The 26,436-nt window shown below is 36.7% G+C and overlaps 3 protein-coding genes and 1 long non-coding RNA gene across 4 annotated transcripts; all 4 read right to left on the bottom strand.

The window, feature by feature from the left end:
- Nucleotides 1-118: 118 nt before the first annotated feature.
- On the bottom strand, nucleotides 119-1,627 carry LOC125279930. Its single transcript, XM_048210142.1, has 3 exons — nucleotides 1,472-1,627; nucleotides 1,344-1,388; nucleotides 119-935 (listed from the first exon to the last, which is right to left on the bottom strand). Exons 1-3 carry the CDS (start codon nucleotides 1,515-1,517, stop codon nucleotides 379-381), a joined length of 648 nt encoding a protein of 215 aa, XP_048066099.1. The 5' UTR covers nucleotides 1,518-1,627; the 3' UTR covers nucleotides 119-378.
- Nucleotides 1,628-8,592: 6,965 nt separating this feature from the next.
- LOC125279939 lies at nucleotides 8,593-9,226 on the bottom strand. The gene is made up of 2 exons (XR_007187470.1): nucleotides 9,162-9,226; nucleotides 8,593-9,012 (listed from the first exon to the last, which is right to left on the bottom strand). It is a non-coding gene; the product is annotated as an uncharacterized LOC125279939 (long non-coding RNA).
- Nucleotides 9,227-9,347: 121 nt separating this feature from the next.
- Nucleotides 9,348-12,408, bottom strand: LOC125272969. Its single transcript, XM_048198215.1, has 6 exons — nucleotides 12,259-12,408; nucleotides 11,188-11,520; nucleotides 10,722-11,009; nucleotides 10,276-10,572; nucleotides 9,387-9,446; nucleotides 9,348-9,355 (listed from the first exon to the last, which is right to left on the bottom strand). The coding sequence occupies exons 1-6, from the start codon at nucleotides 12,308-12,310 to the stop codon at nucleotides 9,348-9,350; spliced, it is 1,038 nt and encodes a 345-aa protein (XP_048054172.1). The 5' UTR covers nucleotides 12,311-12,408.
- Nucleotides 12,409-16,990: 4,582 nt separating this feature from the next.
- LOC125279743 (oocyte zinc finger protein XlCOF6-like) lies at nucleotides 16,991-26,225 on the bottom strand. Its single transcript, XM_048209732.1, has 2 exons — nucleotides 25,952-26,225; nucleotides 16,991-19,332 (listed from the first exon to the last, which is right to left on the bottom strand). Exons 1-2 carry the CDS (start codon nucleotides 26,028-26,030, stop codon nucleotides 17,048-17,050), a joined length of 2,364 nt encoding a protein of 787 aa, XP_048065689.1. The 5' UTR covers nucleotides 26,031-26,225; the 3' UTR covers nucleotides 16,991-17,047.
- Nucleotides 26,226-26,436: the final 211 nt, after the last annotated feature.

Genomic DNA, 26,436 nt, shown 5'->3' with positions numbered 1-26,436 from the left:
GCAAACTGTTTAAACCCGATCTTCAGATCATTATATCCCAGGCTCTACACCATTGCAGCTTAACATAAAAGCTTGGAATGACAGCACTTAATAGAAAAGGAATAAGCATATCCATACATTACCAAACACAAATATTTATTCTTAAATGACAAATGACATTCTCAAAAGACAAAAGTCATAACATTTGTATAAAATCAAAAAATAAAACATTATTTTCATATTGTTAAAGTATGTTATGTGTATTTATAGCTCAATATTGTTACTAATTCTGCATTAAAACTGGTTAAACTTTTAAAAATATATAAGGTTTTTGTTTTTGTCTTCATGTTTTGTAAGTAGAATGTTACACATATTCAAAGATAGTTATTAACTCTGTGGCTACATGACTGAACATGATGCTGATGCTTCTGAACCCAGAACAGATACACCCATTTTTGGACCAAATGAGAATCCAGTTCCCAGGAATTTGAGCTCCACCCCATCCCAACCAAGAGATGCACCCGTGTCTAATCCAACTCCCACTTTTGCAGCAAGTGGACCAGCTTTAGCTGATACACCGGCAAGTTCAGCTCGAGCCATTGCTCCTACTTTAGTCGAACTGGCTTCAGCACAAGCTGAGGCGTTGGGGCCTCTGGCTTCAGCCTCAAATATACTGGCTTCAACACGAACTCGTCCATATCCTGCTTCTGCGAGGTATCCAGCCTTGGGATTTCTCTCTCCTGGCTTGTCTTTAAAAGCTTTCTTATATGCTTCTTGTTTTGCATAACTGCCTTTTGCTTCGGCATTTGCTGGTCTGTCATATGTATTATATATGTCCATGATGGTGTTTATAACTGATGTTTCTTGTGCTTTTGACTTTTCTATAGTAGCCTCTTCAATTTCATTTATGCCACTGTTCTGCTGCTGTTTAGTAGAAGGAAAATCATCTTCTTCATCTGCAAATGAAATAGATGAGCTTTAATGCAGTGCAAATAGACACAGATGTTTAGAAAAACAACAAGCTCCTATATAAATGTACGCCATTTTGCACTGAACATTAAAACACTGTAAATGTGACAAGTTGGTTTTACTCAACTTTGCAAGCTAATATTTCTATATTTGGTGTGATTCAGTCTGAGATTTGGTATTTGATATTCTTACTTAATATATTTTTCATTGAATAGAGACATATTTCAGATGTTTTTGAAATATGACAGCAATGACCTATTTCATTCAGTTTTTAGGAATATTCAGAAACACAGAACAAACTACATTGAGAAAATGAAGAAGTAAATAAAATACACAAATTTAGAGTTGCAGAGTCAGTGTTAGTAAATACAGACCAACTATCGCAATACACGTACCATTTTCACCATGTCCATGTTTGGTAGTGGGTACATCGTCTTCATCTGCAAATAAAACAAATGAGCTTTGATGCAGTGCAAATAGACACAGATGTTTAGAAAAAAGCTTTATATTAAAATGCACTTACCATTTTCACCATGTCCATGGTGCCTCAACCGCAGTCTTTCTGACATTTTAATGTCTCACAAGTTCTCAGTCTCTTTGGTGGAGTGTCATTGTGTCTCGGTCTGCACCCTATATATATATACACAGAGCAGGGCAAATGAAAGTGAAATCCAAAAGTGAGAAGTCCTGCAGTGGGTTTTACTGGAACTGCCCAAGCCCTTGATCACTTTTGAACCATATATCTCTTAAAAGAATTGTACAAACAGAAGTGTTGTATGATGAACACATAAACTATGACTTATATTATTTGTTATGTTTGTTATTTATTACAACAGAAGCCATACAGTATGACATCATACTGTCTGAAAAATAGCCTCGTTTGATCACCCCTTAACGAAAAATCCAACACTAACACACTCTTAAAAAATCTTCATTTGCACCAATGGTTTCATGAAGAAAATTTTATTCCAACATCCATGAAACCTTTCCATTCAATTATAAAAATAAAAACTATTTGGAAGCTTTATTGGTAACACTTAACAATACGGGTGCACTAATAAGCATTAGTTTATAGCCAATAATAAGCAATTAGTTAATAGTCATGTGCCTCAACAAGTAAAGTCATAACATAATAATACATTTGCAAATCATTAGTTAATGATTAATTAAAGCAGACAATTGGAAGTTGAAGTATGACTTCAAACCATTGTGGTAATTAACACATTAACTTACACTATTAGTTAATAGTAAATATGTTATTAAGGAATTAATACATATATTTTCTTAATTCATATATTACTTAATCTATTGATATATATATTCTTTATTAGTTGCTGATGCAGCAATCATTAATTACCGGTTCAGTTCTTCATGAGTCATACATTAACTCATGATTATCTGTGCATTAGTTAAGCATGAATTAATGCATATTAGTGCATCAGTATATAAGTACTACCACTCTATTTTTAGTGTGTGTTGGCAGAAGTCACATGCTCTTCTTTACTTGAAAGAGGATGTCCAGTAAAATCTTGAAAGGGCCAGTTCATCTTGAAACTTCAGTGTTTACTTTGATTCCCAGATTCAATGTGTGGGTGTATAGTCTCTCTGTGTCAGGATTTCTGGAATGTTTCCAGTAAACTGCAGTTTTTATCAGTTGTTGCAATTTTCTGGGATGAGAAGTTGCAACATTACCAGTAAATTACCATGTTGATGCTATATGGTATACAAACATCCATCCATCCATTCTCTGCATGCATACAGATGAGAATTTTGTCAAAGTCAGCACTATGTTCTGCATGTTAGGCCAGGGGCCCTTTTCAGAAAGGATGTGAAACTCTGAGTATATTAACCCTGAAATGAAGGAAACTCAGGGTAATTCAAGCCCGTTTCTGAAACAGAGGTAACTTGTACTCAGAGTCAGTTGCCATTGTAATTGCCATTGACATTGGTCAGGAGCAGGTTTTCTTTTGGTAAACCTAGAGTTTCTTTCTGGCTCCTCTAACTTTTTAAAGCATAAGCGATGTTTAAGTACTTCATTCATTCATTCATTCATGCTGCAAAAATGATTTTCTTACTGTGTATTTTTGTATTATTTCAAGTACAAATATCAAACAAACAAACAAAAAACAAAAACAAAGAAAATCCTGCACACTATCAATACTTTCAAAACATATAAAAAATATTTTATTAGTTTTGGTCTCACGACCTTCATCAGGCAAATATTTTTGATAGTTTTGCAAGTATTGATAGTGTGCAGGATTTTTGACTTTTTTGGTCTTCTATTTTTCTTAAACCATTGGCAGATAATTTGCAAAATAAGAAAAAATTAACTTAAATTATTTTTCCCCCCAGGAAACAAAACTAAATACCATGTCATTTTTCTTATGTAAAAAAAAATGCATCTTGATTTAAAAAAATTTTTTTTGACTGGAAACAATGCATTTTTTATTATTTTTTGCAGTGCAGTACATTCATTTATTGTGTGTGCATATTTTCTTCATGCAGAGACTGTCAAAGTGACAAAATTGGCATATCTTTTTTATACACGATCTTGTAGATTAATTCAGAGGGAGTTATATTCACATCTGGAGAGTTTATTTATTTATTTTTTTTCATAACCACATGCATATTTATTTGAGAGGTACCAGTTTTCTATATAACATCAGGGATGCAGAGCACATTAATAAGGCCTTTGTAAGAGTGGTAAGGAATTAAAGGAAAGTGTGTGTAACAATCCCGTGAGAGACCTTTACATTTACACAACAACGATGTGTACAAAAAAGATGCGATTTTTAAAAAAGAGGAAGACATTTTCTGCTTTCATTTTTATTTCTTTCAGAACGTTGAGTCTTTTCTCATCAACTATTATCTGAGCGCTGAAGACTTGAGGAAAAATCTTTGACATTTAACCAATAAAAATGCTTAGGGGTTATTTTATGCAACACCCTAAAGTGTTTAATGATAACTGTGGCAATGATAATGATAACAGGACCAGACTGAGGGCCGTGGGAACAGCGCAAGGCCGGTGGCATCATTGCCACAATGACGTATATTCACTTTAATGGGTACTTGCAACACTTCCTCATAAATGAATATTGTTTATAACTGCTGAAATGATGAATGCTTAATCAGAGAATTGGCACTGTCAGTAATATATAAATGCAATGTATATATATATTCTAAACATTGTTATTGTCACAGTTGATAAATGTCATGCTCAATAAAAGATCAAGTGTGGTACAAAGCATTCTCAGATTTATTCAGGAAGAAGGGTCATCGTTTGAAATGAAGGGTCATTTATAGACATAGATCAAACAACAATCTCCAGGTTGGCTTGATCATCCCATCATACGACTTAAAAATCAAACCTTACCATGTATGGCATTTCAAGAAATATATTAACTTAGAAATGCATGAGGTGCACAATGGAAAAATCCCAAGACAAAGAAAGTCAAGAAGTGAAGCCCAAGAAATGAGAAATTATTTAACAATGGCCACTTTAAATCATTTATCATTTAGTGCTTCACTTTATTTTCAAATAATAGCAAGCAAAATCTAAACACACAATCATAATCTAATACTGTGATCTATAGACTATTCCAAGACTTGTTTTAATAATTCCTAGTAAGGATTGTAATATGCATGGAGCCAAAAAAAATATTTGTCAGGTAGCTGTGCATTTAAACAGTTTAAACTCTTAGAGCTCCATCCAAGGATGACACTACCTATTATAAAAAGAGATCAATCAATCCTATCACCACAGGAAATCATGAAAACAACTTACCTGTGATAAAGGATCATCGTGTTTCTTGGGAATATCCTGGACGAGCCCCCAAACTTTTAGATTTAAAATAGATATATATATATATATATTAGGGCTGTGAACGTTGATGCATTAATGCATGTGATTAATTCAAAATCCTTAACGCATTAAAATAATTTAATGCATATAACTCAAAAAATTATGGAAGCGTGTGAAATTGCGTCATAAGGTAATTTACATCACACATTTGCTATGAAAGTTTTGATGGATGAGGATTGCAATCAAAGTAAAGACGATTGCGGTGACGTACAGAAGCACGCGTGAATCCGTTATATTGATGTGCAAACAAATTATGTATGAGCGCTCTGGACACACTGATTGCATATATATATATATATATATATATATATATATATATATATATATATATATATATATATGCGATCATTCATAACCCCATTCATAAGTATGTGAACCACTGATTCTCAATACTGTGAGTGGTTACCTGGATGATCTGTGACTGTTGTTTCTCTTGTTTGTCCTGAGCAGTTAATAACTAAGTTTGGATAGTTTTCAAGCCCAAGTTTGAACTGTAAACTACACACAAGTTTACTTATTTTGACTGTCAGCTCCTAGTTGTGTTAATCAAGTCAAATATGTGTTATTTGTGATGATAAGATGAATAGAGTGTTAACTGGCCTGCTTGTGAACTCAACTTCTGTTTATTTCATTTAAAGGGTTAGTTCACCCAAAAATGAAAATTCTGTCATTTATTACTCACCCTCATGTCGTTCCACACCCGTAAGACCTTCGTTAATCTTCGGAATACAAATTAAGATATTTTAGTTGAAATCTGATGTCTCCGTGAGGCCTGCATAGCCAGCAATGACATTTCCTCTCTCAAGATCCATTAATGTACTAAAAACATATTTAAATCGGTTTATGTGAGTACAGTGGTTCAATATTAATATTATAAAGCCACGAGAATATTTTTGGTGCACCAAAAAAACAAAATAACAACTTATATAGTGATGGCCGATTTCAAAACACTGCTTCGTGAAGCTTCGGAGCGTTTTGAATCTTTTGTGTCGAATCATGATTCGGATCGCGTGTCAAACTGCCAACGGCTGAAATCACATGACTTTGGCGCTCCGAACAGCTGATTCGACACACTGATTCATTTATTCATTTATGCCTCACAAAGCCATCGGATTTCATAAAAAATATCTTAATTTGCGTTCTGAAGATTAATGAAGGTCTTACGGGTGTGGAACAACATGAGGGAGAGTAATTAATGACATTATTTCATTTTTGGGTGAACTAACCCTTTAAGACTTTTCATGCAACATCATGCACTGCATTCTGATCAGCCATTTGGTGCTGTTTGTTCCAGGTATGTGTTTTATTCGGTTTTGTCATGTTCTGTGTTAAAATATTAGCCCCAGCTGAGTGTTAGCTATTAGCGCACGTGCTCTCCTGTGTAACTGTAACTGCGCCATTTTAGGGCTGCGTTCTCATTTAATTTATACAACATATGTAAAATGATGGTTATTTGAGTTTATATTTTCACTGTATTAATGTGAATTGTCTGTATCAGTGTTTTGTATTTTCTTTTCTCTAATGTATGTTTTATTTAGAATTTTTTCCACTATATGTTCACGATCACTTTGTAGAAATATGTAATCGGGAGAGCTGCATATCTCGTCCTGCTGACTTTTCATGCGACATCGATGCACTGTATGCTGATATGCAATCTGGTGCTGTTTTTCCAAGTTTTGTCTTGTCCCAGGCCCAGTAAAGCAACTTTGAGTGACCATCCACCTGATCTCAGTGAATTATTCCAACACACACACAGTCACACATGTGCCTTTAAATGCAAAAGAGCTGCTGTGCCCCGCCCCCTCTCTACGATCACAGTTCAATCAATCATATTCTCTGCCAAATACTAACAAGACATCAGCTTGGTTTTGATTATCGCGAACACTCTCACAGATAGCATAGTTCTTTCTTCATCATTAAAGTTAATTATTTCCATGCGTTTTAAAGCTATATCAACTTCTAATGGATCATTTTCTGAGCACACTTATCTGAAGCACACACACACACACAACCTTACAGAAATTGTATGTGTATATTAGATCTGTGGCACATTCCCTTCAAAAATCAAACTAATCCACTGCATTCAGCGGCTCTGATGTCAGTAAATGAAGACTGTTATGTTCACTCTTACATCCAACAACAAAATATCTCAATTACTCACCAGACATTGTTGTCTACAGCTGCTCGAGCACGGAGAAAATGGCGGACAGCTGGCTGAGGGTGGAAACTATGGTAATACAGGACTGTCAATCAGTGGCCATGGGCGGGGACTGTGGTTAATGTGACGTCACATTGATCAGAGAATTAAAACGGCTTGTCTAATGACACTGCTTTGGTTTAACCCTTAAATGCATACCTCGGGTCTTTAGTGACCCGGGACGTCATTCACTACCCTCCTCCTCGTTCATTTTTTAAAGTTAGACATCAACCTTCTTGGCATTCCTCAATCAATTCATTATAAAGAATATAACAAGAAAAAAAAATCACAAAATAATAAAAGAATGCCTATTTTTGTATTCATTTTTTTGTAAAAATTGTATAGGGTCGCACATGACCCGAGGTGTGTATGAGTGTATGTATATTTTTTCTGAACAACAATAATTGAATCTTAGATGATGGAATAAGTGCAATTCACCTTTATTCCACAAGGTGGCAAAGTCTGATACACAATGATGAAGTGACGACTCATTCAGACAAAAAACGAAATAATAAGAAAAACGTGAAATGGCTCAGCGATTTACTGCAGAGCAAGTACTGAACGCATCAAATATAACTAACTGTTACTGGATGGATCTGGTGAAGCTGTTAGTGATCGAAATATTGATTTTGAAGATGTTGAAAATTATATAGCATTGAGAATACGTTTGAGATTGCGAATGGGCTCATATTCGTGACCTCAAACATAAAACTAGCCTATTATTTGCTGAATTCACTGGGAAATGAGCTCTGTCGAGGACAGTGGTGATGGCATAAAACATCTGCTCAAACGGAGCACTTTCAAGCTCCAAAAGGTAACAAAATATGATTTATTTTATTCTTCTGTAAGTGTTACTCTAATATCAGAGGAGTTTTATATTATAGAGATCCTTACGTGTTAGATATAGATCCGGGTCGATAAAGACCCGAATATGTAAGAATGATTGGCGAAACAGTCATGCATTTAAGGGTTAATGGGGATTAAAAGGAATGGGTGGATTTTTATCATTGTAGGGTAGTTGCGTTCACACACTGCTAACACACATTATGTCCAAACACCTTGTATAAATGGATTTTGCATAATATGTGCGCTTTAAATACTTTAAAACACCTAAAATTACAAACTTTTGTTCAGCTGAATCACAACAGAGGCAGGAGCGCAGAGCAGTCTTATGACATAGATATACTGTCATGATCACCAGCTGGAGTGCCCTGGTTAGCCACCAGAGGGCACTCCACCCCCAACTACTGCCTCACCACTTCTGACTTCATTTCCCATAAACCCACTTCCCGGACTTCCCAGAGTTTTGTTATTAGAGTCTGTCTATTTATACTGAGTTTGTTTCTGCCTTTGTTGAGTCTTAATCTTTTGTCACCTGCGTTACTGAACACTGTTTTTTTGGTTTTTGTTCCTTGTTTCATGTGTGGACTGTTTATATGGTGTTTGACTCTTGCCTGGATGTACAACGATTTTGGATTTCCCTATTAAATGCTGCAACTGGATCTTACCCTCAAGTCTCAAGTGTGCATTACGTGACATATAGATATCTCACTGATTCTTGAGAAAAGAGACAATGTTAGTCATGTTTTAGTTGTTAGTTTTTATTATTTAATAACACATTATTATAAACTGATATATTTGTAGACAAAGGTCTCAGCTAATGAACATGTAAGGGAACAAGTTTTTCTGAAAAAGTTTTCTTCTAAAAATTTACATTTATTCACTTCAGAACTTAATTTGGGTCAACACATTAAAAAGATGCTATTTTAATTTGATCATCAACAACAGTGTAAAATACACATGACAAATATACAGCAGCAGCACCAGTAGTAAAGTGAGATCTGTGTGTCTCTGAGAGAAATATAAACAATAAAGCCTTACAACTAAGATTTTTACAAATCTGACACTGAAAGAGAAGCTCAAATAATCATCAGTATTTATTGTGACAAAAACACACTTGAAGAATCTTTAAAGTTCAGTGTTCTGCTTCAGATTTAACCACTTCCTGAAAAAGATGAACATGTAAAGCCATAAATTAATCAGTCTCACAAATATTTATGTATGTATGTAATGTATGTAATCATTTTGTGAGAAATTACATCATTCAAGTACCTGATGTGTGAATATGTGCTAATATAATCAGCGCTGCCGTACCTGAACATGTGTGACAGAGTTGAGTGATGTCCAGATGTTGAGTCTGGTGGCTGATGGGATTGTTCAGCACACAGCTGTAGGTGTTTTTATCCTGATATTCCACCTCCAGAGGTAGAGAGAGACTGATGCTGAGATCAGACGCACTGATGCTGGACAATGAACTGTTTCCTTTGTACCAGGAGAGAGTCACATGACTCACATTCACCACTGAACACACCAGTGAACATGATGATGATGATGAACATTGTGAAGAGTTACTGCTGATGACAGGAACAGGCAGACGAGCTGAAAACATGAGAGAATAAAGAGAAATGAGGATGAATGAAGATATTCAAGAAACATCCAGAGGAACCAAGATGATCAAAAGTAGAGCATTTAAAACTGTTTAAAGGTGCCCTAGAATTAAATATTGAATTTACCTCGGCATAGTTAAATAACAAGAGTTCAGTACATGGAAAAGACATACACTGAGTTTCAAACTCCATTGCTTCCCCCTTCTTATATAAATCTCATTTATCCGAAGAACAGGCGAATCTCAACATAACACCGACTGTTACATAACAGTCGGGGTGTACGCCCCCAATATTTGCATATGCCAGCCCATGATCAAGGCATTAGACAAGGGCAGCCAGTATTAACATCTGGATCTGTGCACAGCTGAATCATCAGACTAGGTAAGCAAGCAAGAACAATAGCGAAAAATGGCAGAGTAAAGATCCATTTTGAGGGTTATATTAGCTGTGTGAACTTTGTTTATGCTGTTTAAGGCAGTCGCGAGCTCGGGGGGCGGGGAGCACGAGAATTAAAGGGGCCGCAACCTATATATCGGTGCATAGTTAATGATGCCCCAAAATAGGCAGTTAAAAAATGAATTAAAAAAAATCTATGGGGTATTTTGAGCTGAAACTTCACAGACACATTCAGGGGACACCTTAGACTTATATTACATCTTTTAAAAAGAAATTCTAGGGCACCTTTAATAGAAAGTTAAATATAAACCTGCTGTTCATGTGAAAGTAAGAGAATTAGTCATTTGAACTCATTAGTCATGATAAGATACTTCTTTAGATCTAGCTGTAATAAATAAAACATGTGAAACTGATATTTAACTCACCGTAGACCATGAGACGAATAAAAGAACGCCAGAAGAAAGTGTTGGTCTGTAGTTTATAATCTCCATCATGTTTCATTGTGATGTTTGTGATGGTCAGAGATCCAGTTTGTTTGTCCAGCTTCAGTCTGTCTCTGAATCTCCCATCAAGAACATCATCACCACGTACAGTGATTCTGTCGACCCGTTTATCAAATTCAGCTATTGGAGTGTTTTCAAACCTCCACCGAATCAGAACAACACCCGTCATTTCCTTAAGAGGACAGTTTAGAGTGACTGAATCTCCCTCCATCACTGACACTGAAACAGGGTTTGTCACAGATTATAATGGTTTATTAAATAGTTTAAAATTTAAATTTGAAATAAACAATATCAGAAAAGAGCAAAAAGAAATAAAATGACGTATGAATTAATTAAAATTTTGTCATTAAAAACATTTTTGAACTCACCGATGACAGCGAGATAGAAAGCAACAGTCTTATAGTTGATCTCTAGTTCATATTCTCCAGCATGTTTCATTGTGATGTTTGTGATGGTCAGAGATTCAGTTTGATTGTCCAGCTTCAGTCTGTCTCTGAATCTCCCATCAAGAACATCATCATCTACAGTGATTCTGTTGTTCAGTTTATTGATTTCAGCTATTAAAATTTTTCCAAACCTCCACCGAATCAGATCATCATCCTTCATTTCAGTAAGACGAGAGTTTATAGTGATTGAATCTCCCTCCATCACTGACACTGAATCATCAAACACACACACGGAGAACAAACAGAAACAGCTTCAGCACAGATTAAGACAGTCATTTATGAAAGTAAATAAAATGAATATCATCATTAAACAAAAGAAGCAAAATTGAGTTTGGATTATTAATTGAATCTTGATGATGATCAAAATATTTATTTATATTTAACTCACCAGTGACAATGAGAAAGAAATGAACTTTCTTATTGTTGATCTTTAGTTTATAAAGTCCAGTATGTTTCATTGTGATGTTTATGATGGTCAGAGATCCAGTTTGTTTGTCCAGCTTCAGTCTGTCTCTGAATCTCCCATCAAGAACGTCATCATATACCGTGAACCTGTCGTCCCGTTTAATGATTTCAGCTATTACAGTGTTTTCATCATCTCCAAACCTCCACTGAATCACATCATTATCCTTAATTTCATTAAGATCATAGTCAAGAGTGACTGTATCTCCCTCAAACACTCTCCTCCGTACATAATGTACTACATCATGACCAAACACTCCTGAAGAACAGAGTTTTTCACAGATTAAAGCTTTAAAATCACGATGTTGGTTTGATGAAGCTTCATTGAAATACTTTTAATCATTTAAATGTGACATGAATAATATTCTGCAGCAGCACAAAGACAAAAGATGATGAAGGAAAAAAGAAATAGATTTATATATGGATCAATAACTAAAAAGGACACTTTTACTTTAATGTTTAATGTCACACTAAAACCAATGCTGTTGAGTATCTGAGCTTCATATTTATATTATTTTCTTTAATCAATCCACAATAACTGAGTTTAGAGCTGAATTCAAAGTTGATCTGACAGTAAAATCCCAGTTCAGTTATTTCTATATTAGACGAACTGTAACGTGTCTGTTCTCTTTAGGTTTAGTTTTCTCTCTGTTTCCATTTGCCTGTGTTCTCTATCATTAGTTCATTAATCCCAGACCTGTTTCTGTTCTTCCAATGATCTCCCTGTTATTTAAAACCTGAGTTCTGTTCAGTTTATCGTCCGGTATCGTCTACGTTACGTGGTTGTGTTTCTCCTCATGATTATCCTGTGTATTGTGTGGATTATTAGATTAAAGACTGTTCTTTGAGTTATTTCCTGAGTCGTGCGCTTCACTACAGCCACCGTCGCTGACACTAACAGTGAATGTTAATCTTCTCTAACTAATTTAACCAGTAATTTATCACATGGTACCAGAACAGAAACAACTGAAGCCATAAAAACACATTTAAAACTCACCATCCAGATGCCACAAACAGAGCAAAACTAACTTGAGAAACATTTTCTTCATCGCTTCACTGAAAAGCCCACGATAGTAACTCTTAAAATGTCTGAAAACCCTCAGATTGACCTGAAACAAACCGAACTGCGATATTTATCTGGTTGTGTGTGAATCCTCCCCCAACCTCAGTTTTTGCTTACACATCCACATGGGTTAAAAAAAAACATCCTGAGCCTGAACTTTTTTTGGAGTGAGGTGTAGGTGGTTTGGAGGACACGTACGCTGGGATATCTGGCAAAAACAAACACAAACAGAAAACAACAACAACAACAAAAAAAACATCTTCCTAGAAACTAGCTAGTAGTAACATATTTGCCATTGCCATTAGTCCTTGACATGCTCAGACTACAGATTATGGTGGGCTGTTTAAAACAGCAATAGCAATACCAAGAAAGGTTGCTCACTACAATATGGTGCAAACACATGTAACATTTAGGATGCTTTTGATATAAAGTTTCACTGGTTAGCTTTGTCCTTGACAGTGTACAAAACGACCTACAATCTAAAACATGTTATGAACCTCTCAGTTTGTCTAGGGGTAGGAGGCTGTAACACTTATTGAAAATAAAATAAAAATAAACTAAAGGAAAATGACTGACAGTCACTTCAATTCCCTAATACAGAAAAGCAACAAGCACTGAATTAAGAAAAATAACTTGATTAATAAGTTCAAAAATAACATCAACAAAAAGAAAGAAATAAAGGAAGCAAATCTTCAGAAGAGGGCCAGGCCAACATAAACGAAACTTTCTAACTGACAAGGGTAGCATTAAGTAACCTATACAAAGGTAAACAAATACACAACAAAGTCTTACCTTGCTCCCTGTCTAACAGAACAAAAGCAAAATTCAAGTTTAAAGAAAATGGCACCCTCTCCCTATGCAATGGAGGCCAGCTAGTAGTTTCTGTGCAAGTAAACCTCACTCCTCACTCCATACCTGCAAACTCAAAATAGGTGGAAATGGGTGACATTCTGGTGCACTCTGACAAGAAAATAAATGAAAAATAAAACATTTGCTTTAAGTAAAAAACAAACATTTATTGACTATTGCTGGGCATTGACACAAATTTCACAATTGGATTCGGTTTTTAATCAGACGCTTGCGATTTGATTACCTTTGATTCAGTATTGATTAATTTTGGACCTATCAGGTACAGTACTGATGGAGTATTTTATCCATCCTATAGAAAACAATTGTAGAATTAGTTTGCTTACTATAAAAGCTAGAAGTGTTTTGAGGCCTCTTGACCTATGTGACTATAAGGGTCAGATGTGTCTGAGAAGTTAACTTGGCCACTAAGCATATTTTGTAGCTAATTTTCCACCAGACAACAGGTGGCTGTGAAATGAATAAGACCATTATTAAAGGGTGTTATGTGAAGGCTTCTTGCCTCCGGGGAGTATTGACTGGTTTGATACAATGTTTCATTTGGCCCATGGGAAAAGGGTTGACCATCAATTGGCAGAAGGCCCATGAGAGTTAAAGTCAAAAGATGTAGACTAGTTGGCTGTTGAAAGAGAATTATCTCTTGCATAAGCAACACCTGCAGTTTAATTGGTGAAGTGACTGTGGTAAAAATGTTGGGGAGCACTTGGGAGACTCCAAGAAGTGAAAGGGAGGAGAGCACCTGTAAATGAGATCATGGAAAATAACTGTAGTGGTGGATCTTACACTGTAACAGATAAGAAAAATGTTTAAAAACTGTGCCCTGGCTGGAGAGATTCAGATGTGGAGCTGGCATCTCACTTTGTTGCTTGACAATAAAGTTAAATACTTCTGAGACCCGGAACTTCGACTCTGTGAGCTTTACTTCGAGACCAGAACTGAAGGGACACAGAGACAATTTGCCACGGCAGTACATGTAAAAAAAAATGCAGTCATTTTTGTAGCTGACTAATGAGTTTTTGAACATTGAACTGTTTTTCTGTGGTAAATGTGACGGTAAATGTGACATTTTTACAAGCTGTTTTATTGATGCCTTTCTGCGGTTGAAACACTGATTGATTGATTACATGTGGCATACGGATTTCAGAAAGTTGTACTGTATCTTACAACTTACCTTTGGATGTTTATTCATGTTTATTTCATGTTGTACTTAGTAAAGCGGAAGAGATGATTGGTTCATGTGCTCTGGTCTACAGCGATCTGTCACGCCACAGAGCACCAAGAAAGATCAACACCTTGAGAGACGTCTATGATCTCACTCCAGTCTGTGGTAAAGTAGCCCATTTTCAATTCTTGTGAGTTTTTTTTTTGTGCTTTTCACCCTGATCTCCCCCTAAGTTAGTAGGACTCGGTTGCAGCTGGATCTCAACCACACATTTTCCAAGACCCACCCCATTCTACCTGTGATTAGTTAGTAATGTCAGTTTGGTTTAGAGCGAAAGCTGTGCTCCTCTCATACCATTGGCAGGCGAACTCATGAACTTGAACATGATTTTAACATTTTTTTTAAATGTAGGACTATCTTTGAATGAAAAGAAGAGTGAAATATTGAACTATATATCTGAATCTACTGGAGTTATTTAGTGCTGTGAGCTGTCAATCATATTTGACCTCTGACCTGTGACTCTTATTTGACTGTTGATGGATTCACTTTATTTCAGTGTAAAGATGTTTTGTGTAAGATTGTGATCTTCTTATTAGCAGGAGAGAAAATGAAGAAATATTTCAGCCACAAACTGCTGACACACACAGAGACGACAAACATCCAGCAGAAGCTGTTTATCCACCTACAGATCAAACACTGATGTTTGAACAGATAAGATGGTAGAGAACTGTACATTTCTTTTCTATTACCACCCACTGCAACTTATACCAACGACGGAAATAAGCGCAGTCATAATAGCAAAATATGTGGGAGAGCGTTGCCCACTGTACTAAAGGTGTTACCATTTGTAGACCCCTGATGTACACACATCTTGGCCTACAGGGCTTGATCACGAGAGAGGGGGTTGAAACAGTAAAGCAAATGTCTTTGTTCATTTTAAAATATCTTTAGATATTTTCAATTCTTACAAATATTTCTCCAAATATGCGTGCTTTTAAGCTAAAAGGCTATATGAAATGCCATAGAGGTAACATAATTGTTCAGACACTTTGCATCACAGAAATACATTATATTTTAAAGTATATAATAGAATACCATTATTTTAAATTGTAATAATATTTCACAGTATTGCTGTTTTTTCTATATGTTTGATATACACCATGATGAGCTTAAGACATGATGATAGAGGGTTTTTTCACAGCCTACCTGACTGAAAGAGCTCATTAATATGCAAGTCATTACAGCCCATTATGCGATTCTTTTGTCTTCTCAGGTGTAAATTACAGGATTATTCATGATGATTCATGCCTCCACGCATACTGTGTTTCTTGACAAAAAGTGTCTTACAAGATTTAAATCTCTCTATTGTTTTATATAAAAGAGTAGGTAGGATAATTTTTACATAATTTTGAAGCAAAAACTCTAGTCTACAATCCCTAATACCCAGAAGTCTTGTGAACACAGATTTATTATTTTTTTGGCCTTATTTCAGTGACTTAAGTTTTTTTGTTTTTCAATAACCACGCATAAACGTTATTCCTTCAAAATCACAAACATGTACATGCATGTTCCTCACATATTATGGTAACCATATTAACCTTCCATTAATAAGTTTATGAACAACTGAAAAAAGCACAAATGTCAGGGCATGTCAAAACTTCTCCATGCCCCAAATCAGCCTCAGACTCCAGAGGGTTAAACTGAGCTCTGTTCTTTAGAAAAATCCTTTGGGTCCTACAGATTATTCAGTTTTCAAGCATTTTTGCATATTTGAACCCTTTCCAGCAGTGACTGAATGATTTTGAGATGTTTTGTGTTTTCATACTGAGGGCAATTGAGGGACTCAAACACAACTATTAAAAAATCTGTTTTAACAACAGATTTGTTTTTGTGCCTTAAATAGTGCAGAGAAACAATAATCGCACTTTATCTTTGTGTTAACGCAGGTTTTTTCCTTACATGGACGCCACTTGAATTAATTCTTGAAGTGAACTTTTTGTACATTCGGTGATTCAATTCACTGTTTTACACTGCCACCTTGAACTTGAGAACGCGAGTACAGAAAGACTGGACCAGTGTCCGATAGGCCTATTATGAGATGTCAGAGGTCCGGCACTTCCTGTCTGGTGTGCAACCGGTTAACACTCCAATTTGTTCTCATAAATGCTATCTTTATACATGCAGGTAATTTTAAGGCTTTCAATGAGAAACAGTTGCCGTCGATACTGACGCGAAGGGCATGGGGATTTTGGGCATGGTTTTCATTATCATTATCAGATGCCTTTGAAATGAGAACAGGCTGGCTTTTTTAAACAAATGTCAACAGAAGAGAAAGTCCCAGAGATTGTTTCTATTTTATTTTATTTTATTTTATTTTAGTGGTAACTGTTGTGATTAACTGTCATTTTTCCATATTTCCACTCTTATGGGTGCTTTGGCATGGTAGATCTTCTGTATTAAAGCTTTTCCCACACAGCACACAAGTTTTCAAGCTATCATGTATTATTTTCTGGTGTCTTTTTAAGGAGTCAATCTTTGGAAATCTCTTCCACAAATAGGACAGGCGTACAGTTTCTCATTTGTATGAACTTTCTGGTGGTTTTTCAGTAATGACGGGAAAGCAAATGTTTTACTGCAGTGATCACAGTTAAATTGCCTTACGGCAGAGTGAGAGTGGTGCAGATGAACTTTGTGCTATTGAGGGCAGGTGAAAGGCCTTATTCCAGTATGAATTAACATGTGTTTCTTAAGACTTCCTTTACGCGTGAAAGATTTTGCACACTGAGAGCAAGTGAAAGGCTTTTCTGAAGCGTGAATTAGCACATGCTCATTAAAGTGTCCTTTATGTGTAAAACTCTTTCCGCACTGGGAGCAGACGAAAGCCCTTGTTCCTATATGAATTAGCATGTGTCTCTTAAGACTTCCTTTATATTTGAAAGTGTTTCCACACTGAGAACAGCTGAAAGGCTTTATTCCAGCATGAATTAACCTGTGATTCTCAAGGGTTTCTTTACACGTAAAAGTCTCGTCACAATGAGAGCAGGTGAAAGGCTTTCCGTCAGTGTGAGTTGCCAAATGATCATTAAGGTGTCCTTCATGTGTAAAACTCTTTCCACACTGGGAGCACACAAAAGGCTTCATTCCAGTATGAATGGACATGTGCTTCTTCAGGCTTCCTTTACGTGTGAAACTGGTTCCACACTGAGGGCAGGTGAAAGGCTTTTCTGAAGCATGAGTTAACTCATGCTCATTAAGGTGTCCTTTATGGGTAAAACACTTTCCACATTGAGAGCAGATGAAAGGCTTTATTCCAGTATGAATTAACATGTGACTCTTAAGGCTTCCTTTATGTTTGAAAGTCTTTCCACACTGAGGGCAGGTGAAAGGCTTTATTCCAGCATGAATTAAAATGTGATTCTCAAGGGTTTCTTTACACCTGAAAGTCTTTCCACACTGAGGGCAGGTGAAAGCCTTTTCTTCATTGTGATTTACCAAATGATAATCAAGACTTCCTTTACATGTAAAACTCTTTCCACATTGAGAGCAGGAGAAAGGCTTTATTCCAGTATGAATTGACATGTGCAACTTCAGGCTTCCTTTACGCGAGAAAGTCTTTCCACACTGAGGGCAGCTGAAAGGCTTTTCTGAAGTGTGAATTCGCACATGCTCATTAAGTTGTCCTTTCTGTGTAAAACGCTTTCCACAATGGGTGCAGACAAAAGGCCTTGTTCCAGTATGAATTAACATGTGAGTCTTAAGGCTTCCTTTATGTTTGAATGTGTTTCCACACTGAGAGCAGGTAAAAGGCTTTATTCCAGCATGGACTAAAATGTGATTCTCAAGGGTTTCTTTACACCTGAAAGTCTTTTCACACTGAGAGCAGGTGAAAGCCTTTTCTTTAGTGTGAGATACCAAATGATAATCAAGACTTCCTTTACATGTAAAACTCTTTTCACACTGAGAGCAGGAGAAAGGTTTTATTCCAGTATGAACTGACATGTGCTTCTTCAAGCTTCTTTTACGTGAGAAAGTGTTTCCACACTGAGAGCAGCTAAAAGGCTTTTCTGAAGCGTGAATTCGCACATGCTCATTAAGTTGCCCTCTCTGTGTAAAACGTTTTCCACAATGGGAGCAGATGAAAGGCCTTTTTCCAATATGAATTAACATGTGAACCTTAAGGCTTCCTTTATGTTTGAAACGGTTTCCACACTGGGAGCAGCTGAAAGGCCTTGTTCCAGAATGAATTAACATGTGACTCTTAAGGCTTCCTTTAAGTTTGAAACTGTTTCCACACTGAGAGCAGGTGAAAGGCTTTATTCCAGCATGGACTAAAATGTGATTCTCAAGAGTTTCTTTACATCTGAAAGTCTTTCCACACTGAGTGCAGGTAAAAGGCTTTATTCCAGCATGAATTAACTTGTGATTCTCAAGGGTTTCTTTGCACCTGAAAGTCTTTCCACACTGATGGCAGGTGAAAGCCTTTTCTTCAGTGTGAGTTTCTAAATGATAATTAAGATTACCTTTACATGTAAAACGTTTTCCACACTTCGAGCATGTGAAAGGATTTTTTCCAGTATGAATTGATATGTGCCTCTTCAGGCTTCCTTTGCGTGTGAAAGTGTTTCCACACTGAGGGCAGATGAAAGCCGTTTCTGAAGTGTGAATTCGCACATGCTCATTAAAGTGTCCTTTTTGTGTAAAACTCTTTCCACACTGGGAGCAGATGAAAGGCCTTTTTCCAGTATGAATTAACATGTGCCTCTTAAGGCTTCCTTTATATTTGAAAGTGTTTCCACACTGAGAGCAGGTGAAAGGTCTTGTGACTTCTGTTATTTGAATACTGCTTTGTGAGCAATTGTTTTCAGTTTTAGAGCAACTCAATGTTTTTTCTCCAGTGGTGACATCATGAGCTTTCTGATGCTGAGGTTTCTCTTCCACTTCACTCAGATCTTGCCTTTCATCTTTCACTTCCATCAGGCCTAAAAAAAAAAAAAAAAAAAAATTATGAAAATCAATTGAGACAATAAAATAAAAAAGAATTAGGGTACATTTATACAAAGATGTACTAAAATATTAAAAGATTTTTTTGAAAAGTTTTACGTACAAACGATGTCAAAGCGATCCCCATTCACAATGAATACAAATGCTGTATTATACATATCAATGTTCGGTTACGATGTAACCTTTGTTCTCTGAGTAAAGAAACCATCTCTCCACTATGTTACATATTCCATATGTATGGGAAATTGATCCACCATATCTGGTGATGTGGATTAAGGCAATCCGGCTGTGCTGGTCACACCCTAATTAGTGCCCTCTAAGACACCACTATGTGCATTCATTGCTGTCCTTTGATTGGAACATGTCCCAGAGTGGCCTCAAGGTGGAGAGAGTCTCTTCAATTAGAGAACAAACTTTCTCAACTACATTACATATTCCATATGTATGAGAAACTTCCCCAATCCCCAATCCTTTTAGCAGAGGTTATTGTCGGGAGGAAGGCAGTCTTTAGAAACTAAAATGTCTAGTACTGTGTGCTATACATCTTAGAGCACCTTTGAGGAATTGAGAAATCAGGCTAACACAATGCTCTGATAATTTGCAATCACCCACTCAAACAGCCTTAATTACAGCCACCATATCTCTGAAAGTGGAAGTGGATTTGCCTGCATCCAATTGTAGAATATCGTAGATGTAGATGTCAAAGTTTTTACCTTTTATCCTTCACACTAAGACTGAAACATACCCCCACCTAAATGAATAGGCTGCCACTGATGAAGGGAACACAAGCTCCTTCTAGGGTCTAAACCACTGCCTGATAGTCCTATAGCAACTAGCCAACTTTCGGGGGCCAGGCCCAGAGCTTGAGACCCCGAGGAAAGGGGTGAAACAACTTTCCCTGTGCCTGAGATAGTAGATCCCTCCTGATTGGGAATTTCAATGGTGTGACATGAAGGAGGGGTGGAATGTTTGATAACCATATTATATGAGGCCAATCTGGGACCATAAAAATTAGTATCACCTTCTCCCTCTTCATTCTCTGAAGAAGAGGTTGAAGAAGGCTAAATGTTGGAAATGCATAAAACTCGCCCTGAGGCCACTGATGTGCCAGGGCATCTATTCCAAGAGGGGGATTGTCCCTCCCCAAGGAAAATAACTGGGGACAATGAAACAGGTCTGCTACTGCTGGACTGAACCTGCACAGGTGCATGACCACCTTGGGGTGCAGTCTCCACTCCCCTGGGCAGCTGTCTACCCCTGGACCACTCTACCCGATACCCCAGGACAGCTTATCCACTGACAATGTTTGTGGATCCAGGCACATGTGCTGCCTTCAGTGACAGGAACTACTTCTGAGCCCATAACCAGTGTTTGTGTGCCAATCCACAATGTAGGAGAGCTGAGGCCCCCTTGTCTGTTGATATATGCTGCCATTAGGCCGTGTTTTTAGCCAGCTGAAAACGCTAGGCGCTCTGCTTAAAACGCCCGTCTGTGAGCACTTGAGAGCGCTTCTGCAGTGTAGCGTTTTTTTCCGTTGAGAGGCTTTGTTGCTATGATACGGAATATCAGTTGGCCAGTGTTATATTTGTCCCGCCCCTCCTTCACTCTGATTGGATGGCTGGCTAAAAAGTGACAGTGATGAGCGCAGCGTTTTACTCAAAGTTGAACATTCTTCAACTCGAGGCGACCAGTAAAAAACGCCGAGCTCTCAGCGCTTGAGCGTAAAAAAGACGCTCAGCGGCTCGTTACGCTCCTGCCGTTTAAAAAACGTGACGCTCCCATTGAAAACAATTGAAAAAGTACGCTCGGAGCTGGAAAAAACGCTTAGGTGGACACACGGCCTTACTGTACAGTCAGAAGTAGTACAATACCCCCAAAGGCGTGGCCTGAAATGTTGAAGTGCAAGATGCACTGCCTTTAATTCTAGCACAATGATGTGCTGACTTGCCCAAGGACTGTTCCAGCATCCCTTAATGCCCCAACCTGCATGGATTGCCCCCCAGCCTAGATGAGATGCATCTGTTGACACCAGTTGTCAATGGCATACTAGACCCAGCATGTTTATCCCACACCTCCACCAGCGGAGAGATGCACATCTGCATAACCATGACCTTCCTTGACAGAGGTCTCTAGGGATGAAACCCTAGTCAGAAAAAGTATCGCTGTTATGGCAAGTTGCTCTTCGTAATTTATTTTCTCACAGCCTCCTCAAAGTCTAGAAGAAGGGGACTTTAACTGGACCAGACTGAGCCTCAGTCTCCTCTTCAAATCAAGATTTCTAATGCTTTGGCCGCTCTACCAAAGATCTCCTTTAAATCGAGCAGCCATAGACACATCAACAAAAATCATACTCCTCATCTGAGGGGAACAGATTAAGCACATCTACCTCATCTTCTGGTGCCACAGAGAAGAAGTGATCACCCATATGAGAACCTGCATGAAAAGAGCCCTCACCGGGAGAGTCTCTTCTCATTTTGAGGTTGCACACATTGAATTTCAGGCTCATATGGTCGCAATTTCGAACTTTGCTGAAGCCTAGTAGAGGTTATGATTATTGAGGAGCAACTTTTGAAAACAGTACCATTATCAGCTCTGTGTAAAATACAAAAATACAAATTTGTAAAAATGGTGACATCACGCGCATACATATTATGTGTTCAATCTATAGGTACATGGTGGTTCTTTACAAACACTGGCCTGGCATGAATAATACAGCACTTTTAATTGTTTTCTTGAATGTGTGCAAACAAGGATTGTTTTGTAATGTTGGAAAAACTAAAGTAAAAGTTTAAAGTAAAAGTGCATCATTGTCGTATAAACATACCTTTAGATATATTTTGAAGTAATTTATTTTTCTTTTTATATTTATAGGGATGCACAGATACTGTGCTTTTGTACTCATCATACTCATCAAAATTGTAATCATACTCACATCAAAACACTTGGATACCAACAACTGATACCATGTAACGTGCAGTACAGTGCTTGTGACAAAGAAAAACTGACAACAGAGTAAACAGTGGGCAAAATGGATATATAATAGAAGGATGTCTATGAAGCAAATATATTATTAACAACAGAATGTTAAACAAATTAAATATTTATGCCTATTTAGCTGCTGTGCACAAGCTGATAAACTAAACACGGAATGAACTGAACGCACAGCGGCACAGACACGCAAGCATTTCAAGCACACATCCCTTTTTCATAGACATGGCTGGAAAGTTTGTAGTTCAGTTGGATATGTCAATTGCAAAGCAGGTCAAACAAGGCACATATTACTAACGTTAAAGGGGTAGTTCACTCAAAAATTAAGTTTCTGTCATTAATTACTCATCCTCATGTCGTTCCAAACCCGTAAGACATTCGTTCATCTTCAGAACACAAATTAAAGGGTCATGAAACCCCATTTCAGCAGCAGTCATTTCTCACCACAATTTTGAAAAATGATACAGAAGTGGGCGTGATTAAGCTGCGCAGTAGAGGGGGGTGAGGGAGGAGAGCCTGACAACACAGCAACAGCTTCTGATTCAGTTTTATTTCACTCATTAAAAGCATAAAAAAATCTTTCCATAAATGCATGCTGCAAATACATGCAGCACAATATACATGGTATTTGCTATAATTTAATACACAAATAAATGTGCATCCATTTGCATTTTGTTCTCTGCATTGAACATGACCACTCTGTTGCATCATTGATAACTTTTGAGAATTATTTTGCTGCATTTTTATAAGCCGTTTGATCAGTTAAAGAGCCATAAAGACTGGTTACAAACAGTGTTGATGAATCATGTTTGTGCTGAAGACACAGATATTGAAGACAACTTGTGTGATGCAGAAACTCTTACAAAGAAAAAACAAACACTCGTTTTTGATCCATTAATGAATCTCTAGCTAATAGCATGCAATCTCACTGTTTGAAGCGCCTGTCAGAAGTCCACCGGTCTCCAGTTCTTGTAGCTCTCTAGAGAAAAATGCTTGCTACACAGTTTTGATGTGTCGGTAGTTGATGGCCAACCAACTGCACGCAGCCAGTCTAGCCCTGGCAGCACCGTGGGGAAAGCCATCCAACACACCCAAACTTTTACACCACATTCATGGGACCATGACCAACTCATAATCTAATTATGCTAGTGCACCGCCACTTCACCACCTGTGACGTGAACACAGTGTAGACTTTAAACCCGGGAGATGAAAATTGCGGAAACAAATCTCAAAATTAACCACTTTCCCCCTACAGTTAAATGTAATAGATGCTAACTTTGTGTAAAATTATGTTCAACACACATACCTCTGTTAAACTCTCAGAAATTATAGTTCAGGGTTTCATGACCCTTTAAAATATTTTTGATAAAATCCAATGGCTCGTGAGGCCTGCATTGAGAGCAAGTTAACTTTCAAATGCCGAGAAAGGTACTAAAAATATATTTAAAACAGTTCATGTGACTACAGTGGTTCAACCTTAATATTATGATGAAATGAAAATACTTTTTGTGTGCCAAAAAAAAATCAAAATAACAACTTTATTCAACAATATCTAGCACTCATCACTGAACTAAACACTGCTTCATGAAGCTTTGAAGCTTTACAAATCTTTTGTTTTGAATCAGCAGTTCGGAGCACAGCTAAAGTCATGTGAACCATTGAAATTTCAAAACACATATGACACAATGAAGCCTTGTTTACTGAAATCACATGACTTTGTCAGTTTGAGCTAGTTTGATACACGTTCTGAACCACTGGTTCGAAACAAAAGATTCGTAAAGCTCCAGTGACAAGTGTGAGATATTGTTGAATAAAGTCTCTATTTTTATTTATTTTTTTTTTTTTTTGGGCACACAAGAAGTATTCTCTTTGCTTCTGATGGATCCAAAATGGTCAATATTCATATTCATGCATTTCTATTAATATTTATTTTAATCATTTGTGGCTTATGATTTATCAGTTTCACTTTTGATTTCCTATATTTATGTACTTCTACTTTACATATTAATTCACATCATATTTTCAAGTATTCACTTGTGATTGTACCTTTATGGTTACTCTTATTTTATATTTAAGAGAGTATGCTTGTTATGTTCAATTGTTCTTCAAGTGTTCCAGTGTGACAGGTCACGCTGACACGTTTGTGGTTAGACATTGGACGCCTGCCAAGTACTGTATAAGTGATGTTTTTCAGAATTAACCATATGAATTTGAAATCTGATCAAAATATGTCTGTTATTATTCCTGATGACATTTAAAAGGGTAAGATTTGCAAAATTCCCAAAGGGGGTCAAAACAACTCTTATATCACACTGGGTAAAACCATTTAACCTTTTCTTTTAACAAAAACATCCGTTTGTGTGGGATGTAAATTTCCCTATATGCTCATGGTATAAAGCTGACCGGGTCATTGATAATTCAGCTTTTTCCCTCCTTTGCTCTCCTTGGCTTCTGCTTCTTGTCTCTTATCTGCAAATGTCTTAATTATTGCTCTTTTTGATCTTCATCTATTAGATACAATACTCTGGATTTTACAATACTCTAAATTTTATTATTAACTATTGACTGCTTCTTTATGGTTGTTATTTTACCTTTTGGTTTTATTAAATATTTTCATTATCGATTAAAGTTTGCGTATGAGGCTAAATTTCATTGTAATGAATAAATAATTTTCCATCAACTTTATCTACTGCCTGGATCTCATTTTCACAAGTTTTTGCATCACTTCATAACATTAAAGTTGAACCGCTGTAGTCACATGAACTGTTTTAAATATGTCTTTATTAGCTTCTTTGGGCGTTTGAAAGTCTAAGTTAACTTGCTCTCAATGCATGCCTCACTGAGCCATTGAATTTTATCAAAAATATCTTAATTTGTGTTCTGAAGATGAATGAAGGTCTTACGGGTGTAGAACAACATGAGGGTGAGTAATTAAAGACATAAATTTCATTTTTGTTTGAACTAACCCTTTAAATCAACAAATTTGATTCATTGTTATTCTTTTGTTTTCTCTACCGAATACATTTCAAAAATTACAAATGCAAAGAACAGGTATTAGTGTCGGAGAGTACCAAAAATGAAAGTATTGGTATCGGTGCATCCTTTTTATTTACTTGTCTAATCCACATTATTTCACAGCTCTTATGATTTTATAACGACCACCACTTCAATCACACTACACTACATGATTCAGGGCTCTACACTGCGACCATTTCACTCGCATTTGCGACTGAAAATGTGCGAGTGTGAAAAAATATTTAGTGATATTTAGTATTATTTACAAATAGTAATATAACCATAGTAATTCATTTTTGACTTAATACATAGATTTTAGGGCATTATTTAAACGGAAAAACAAATGTTTGAGATTATTGGCTTCTGTAAAAAAAAAAAAAAAAAAAAAAAAGAGTCTGCATGGAGAGTCGCAAATGCTCCGAGTTTTGAACATAGTTTTGCTTTACCAAAAAGTAAAGAACGAAAATAAACATGTCTTTTTTACATTAAGGAATTTAATACTTTTAAAGGATCCACGTACACTCAATGTCTAAAGCTTTGTTAGCTTAATGTAGCACAACAGTTATTAAATATGACTGAAGAATAGACACCAACCTCCTTGTTCCTCGTGTTTTATTCTCCAGGGTTCTGGTTCACTCATGTCCTCCTCACTCTCCTCTTTAACAAACACCATCTTCACAGCAGCAGATCTCAGTTCAGTTGATACTCCTCCAGATATTCCTGCTTGCTTCAAACCTTACTACCGTCTATGAGGATGGGAATGATTTTAATGACCAGATTTCATCTTTCTATATACTAAAAGTACATTTTAACAGTTTGTTAACCACAACACAATAACAGAGACCATGTTAATCTTCTTCCTCTGAGGTTTGATGGTGGTTGACAAACAAACGTATATTTTCCCTTCGAGAAGGGAAAATATTAAAAATTATTTTATTTCCCCCCCTTCAATTTTGGAAAAAGCTCTGAGACCCAAATTCAGAGACATATCATTTAACAACAACAACAACAACAACAGCTCTCAAAAACAGAAGGATTCAAGAGGTTACTCCAAATAAACTCCAAACTCAAAAGGGTAA

The sequence above is a fragment of the Megalobrama amblycephala genome, linkage group LG1, assembly GCF_018812025.1.
Source record: "Megalobrama amblycephala isolate DHTTF-2021 linkage group LG1, ASM1881202v1, whole genome shotgun sequence".
NCBI lineage: Eukaryota > Metazoa > Chordata > Actinopteri > Cypriniformes > Xenocyprididae > Megalobrama > Megalobrama amblycephala.
This window is presented reverse-complemented; position numbering and strand designations above follow the sequence as displayed.

Bases quoted from the DNA above. Each gene is read 5' to 3' on its own strand.
- LOC125279743 (XM_048209732.1), bottom strand. From the start codon at position 26,030: ATGGTGTTTGTTAAAGAGGAGAGTGAGGAGGACATGAGTGAACCAGAA. The intron at 19,333-25,951 runs GTTGGTGTCTAT...TTTTTTTTTTAG, and splicing joins AAAACACGAGGAACAAGGAG to GCCTGATGGAAGTGAAAGAT.
- LOC125279930 (XM_048210142.1), bottom strand. From the start codon at position 1,517: ATGTCAGAAAGACTGCGGTTGAGGCACCATGGACATGGTGAAAATG. The intron at 1,389-1,471 runs GTAAGTGCATTT...TTTTATTTGCAG, and splicing joins CCATGGACATGGTGAAAATG to ATGAAGACGATGTACCCACT. The intron at 936-1,343 runs GTACGTGTATTG...TTTCATTTGCAG, and splicing joins ACATGGACATGGTGAAAATG to ATGAAGAAGATGATTTTCCT.
- LOC125272969 (XM_048198215.1), bottom strand. From the start codon at position 12,310: ATGAAGAAAATGTTTCTCAAGTTAGTTTTGCTCTGTTTGTGGCATCTG. The intron at 11,521-12,258 runs GTGAGTTTTAAA...TCTGTTCTTCAG, and splicing joins CTGTTTGTGGCATCTGGATG to GAGTGTTTGGTCATGATGTA. The intron at 11,010-11,187 runs GTGAGTTAAATA...TTGATGATTCAG, and splicing joins TTTCTTTCTCATTGTCACTG to TGTCAGTGATGGAGGGAGAT.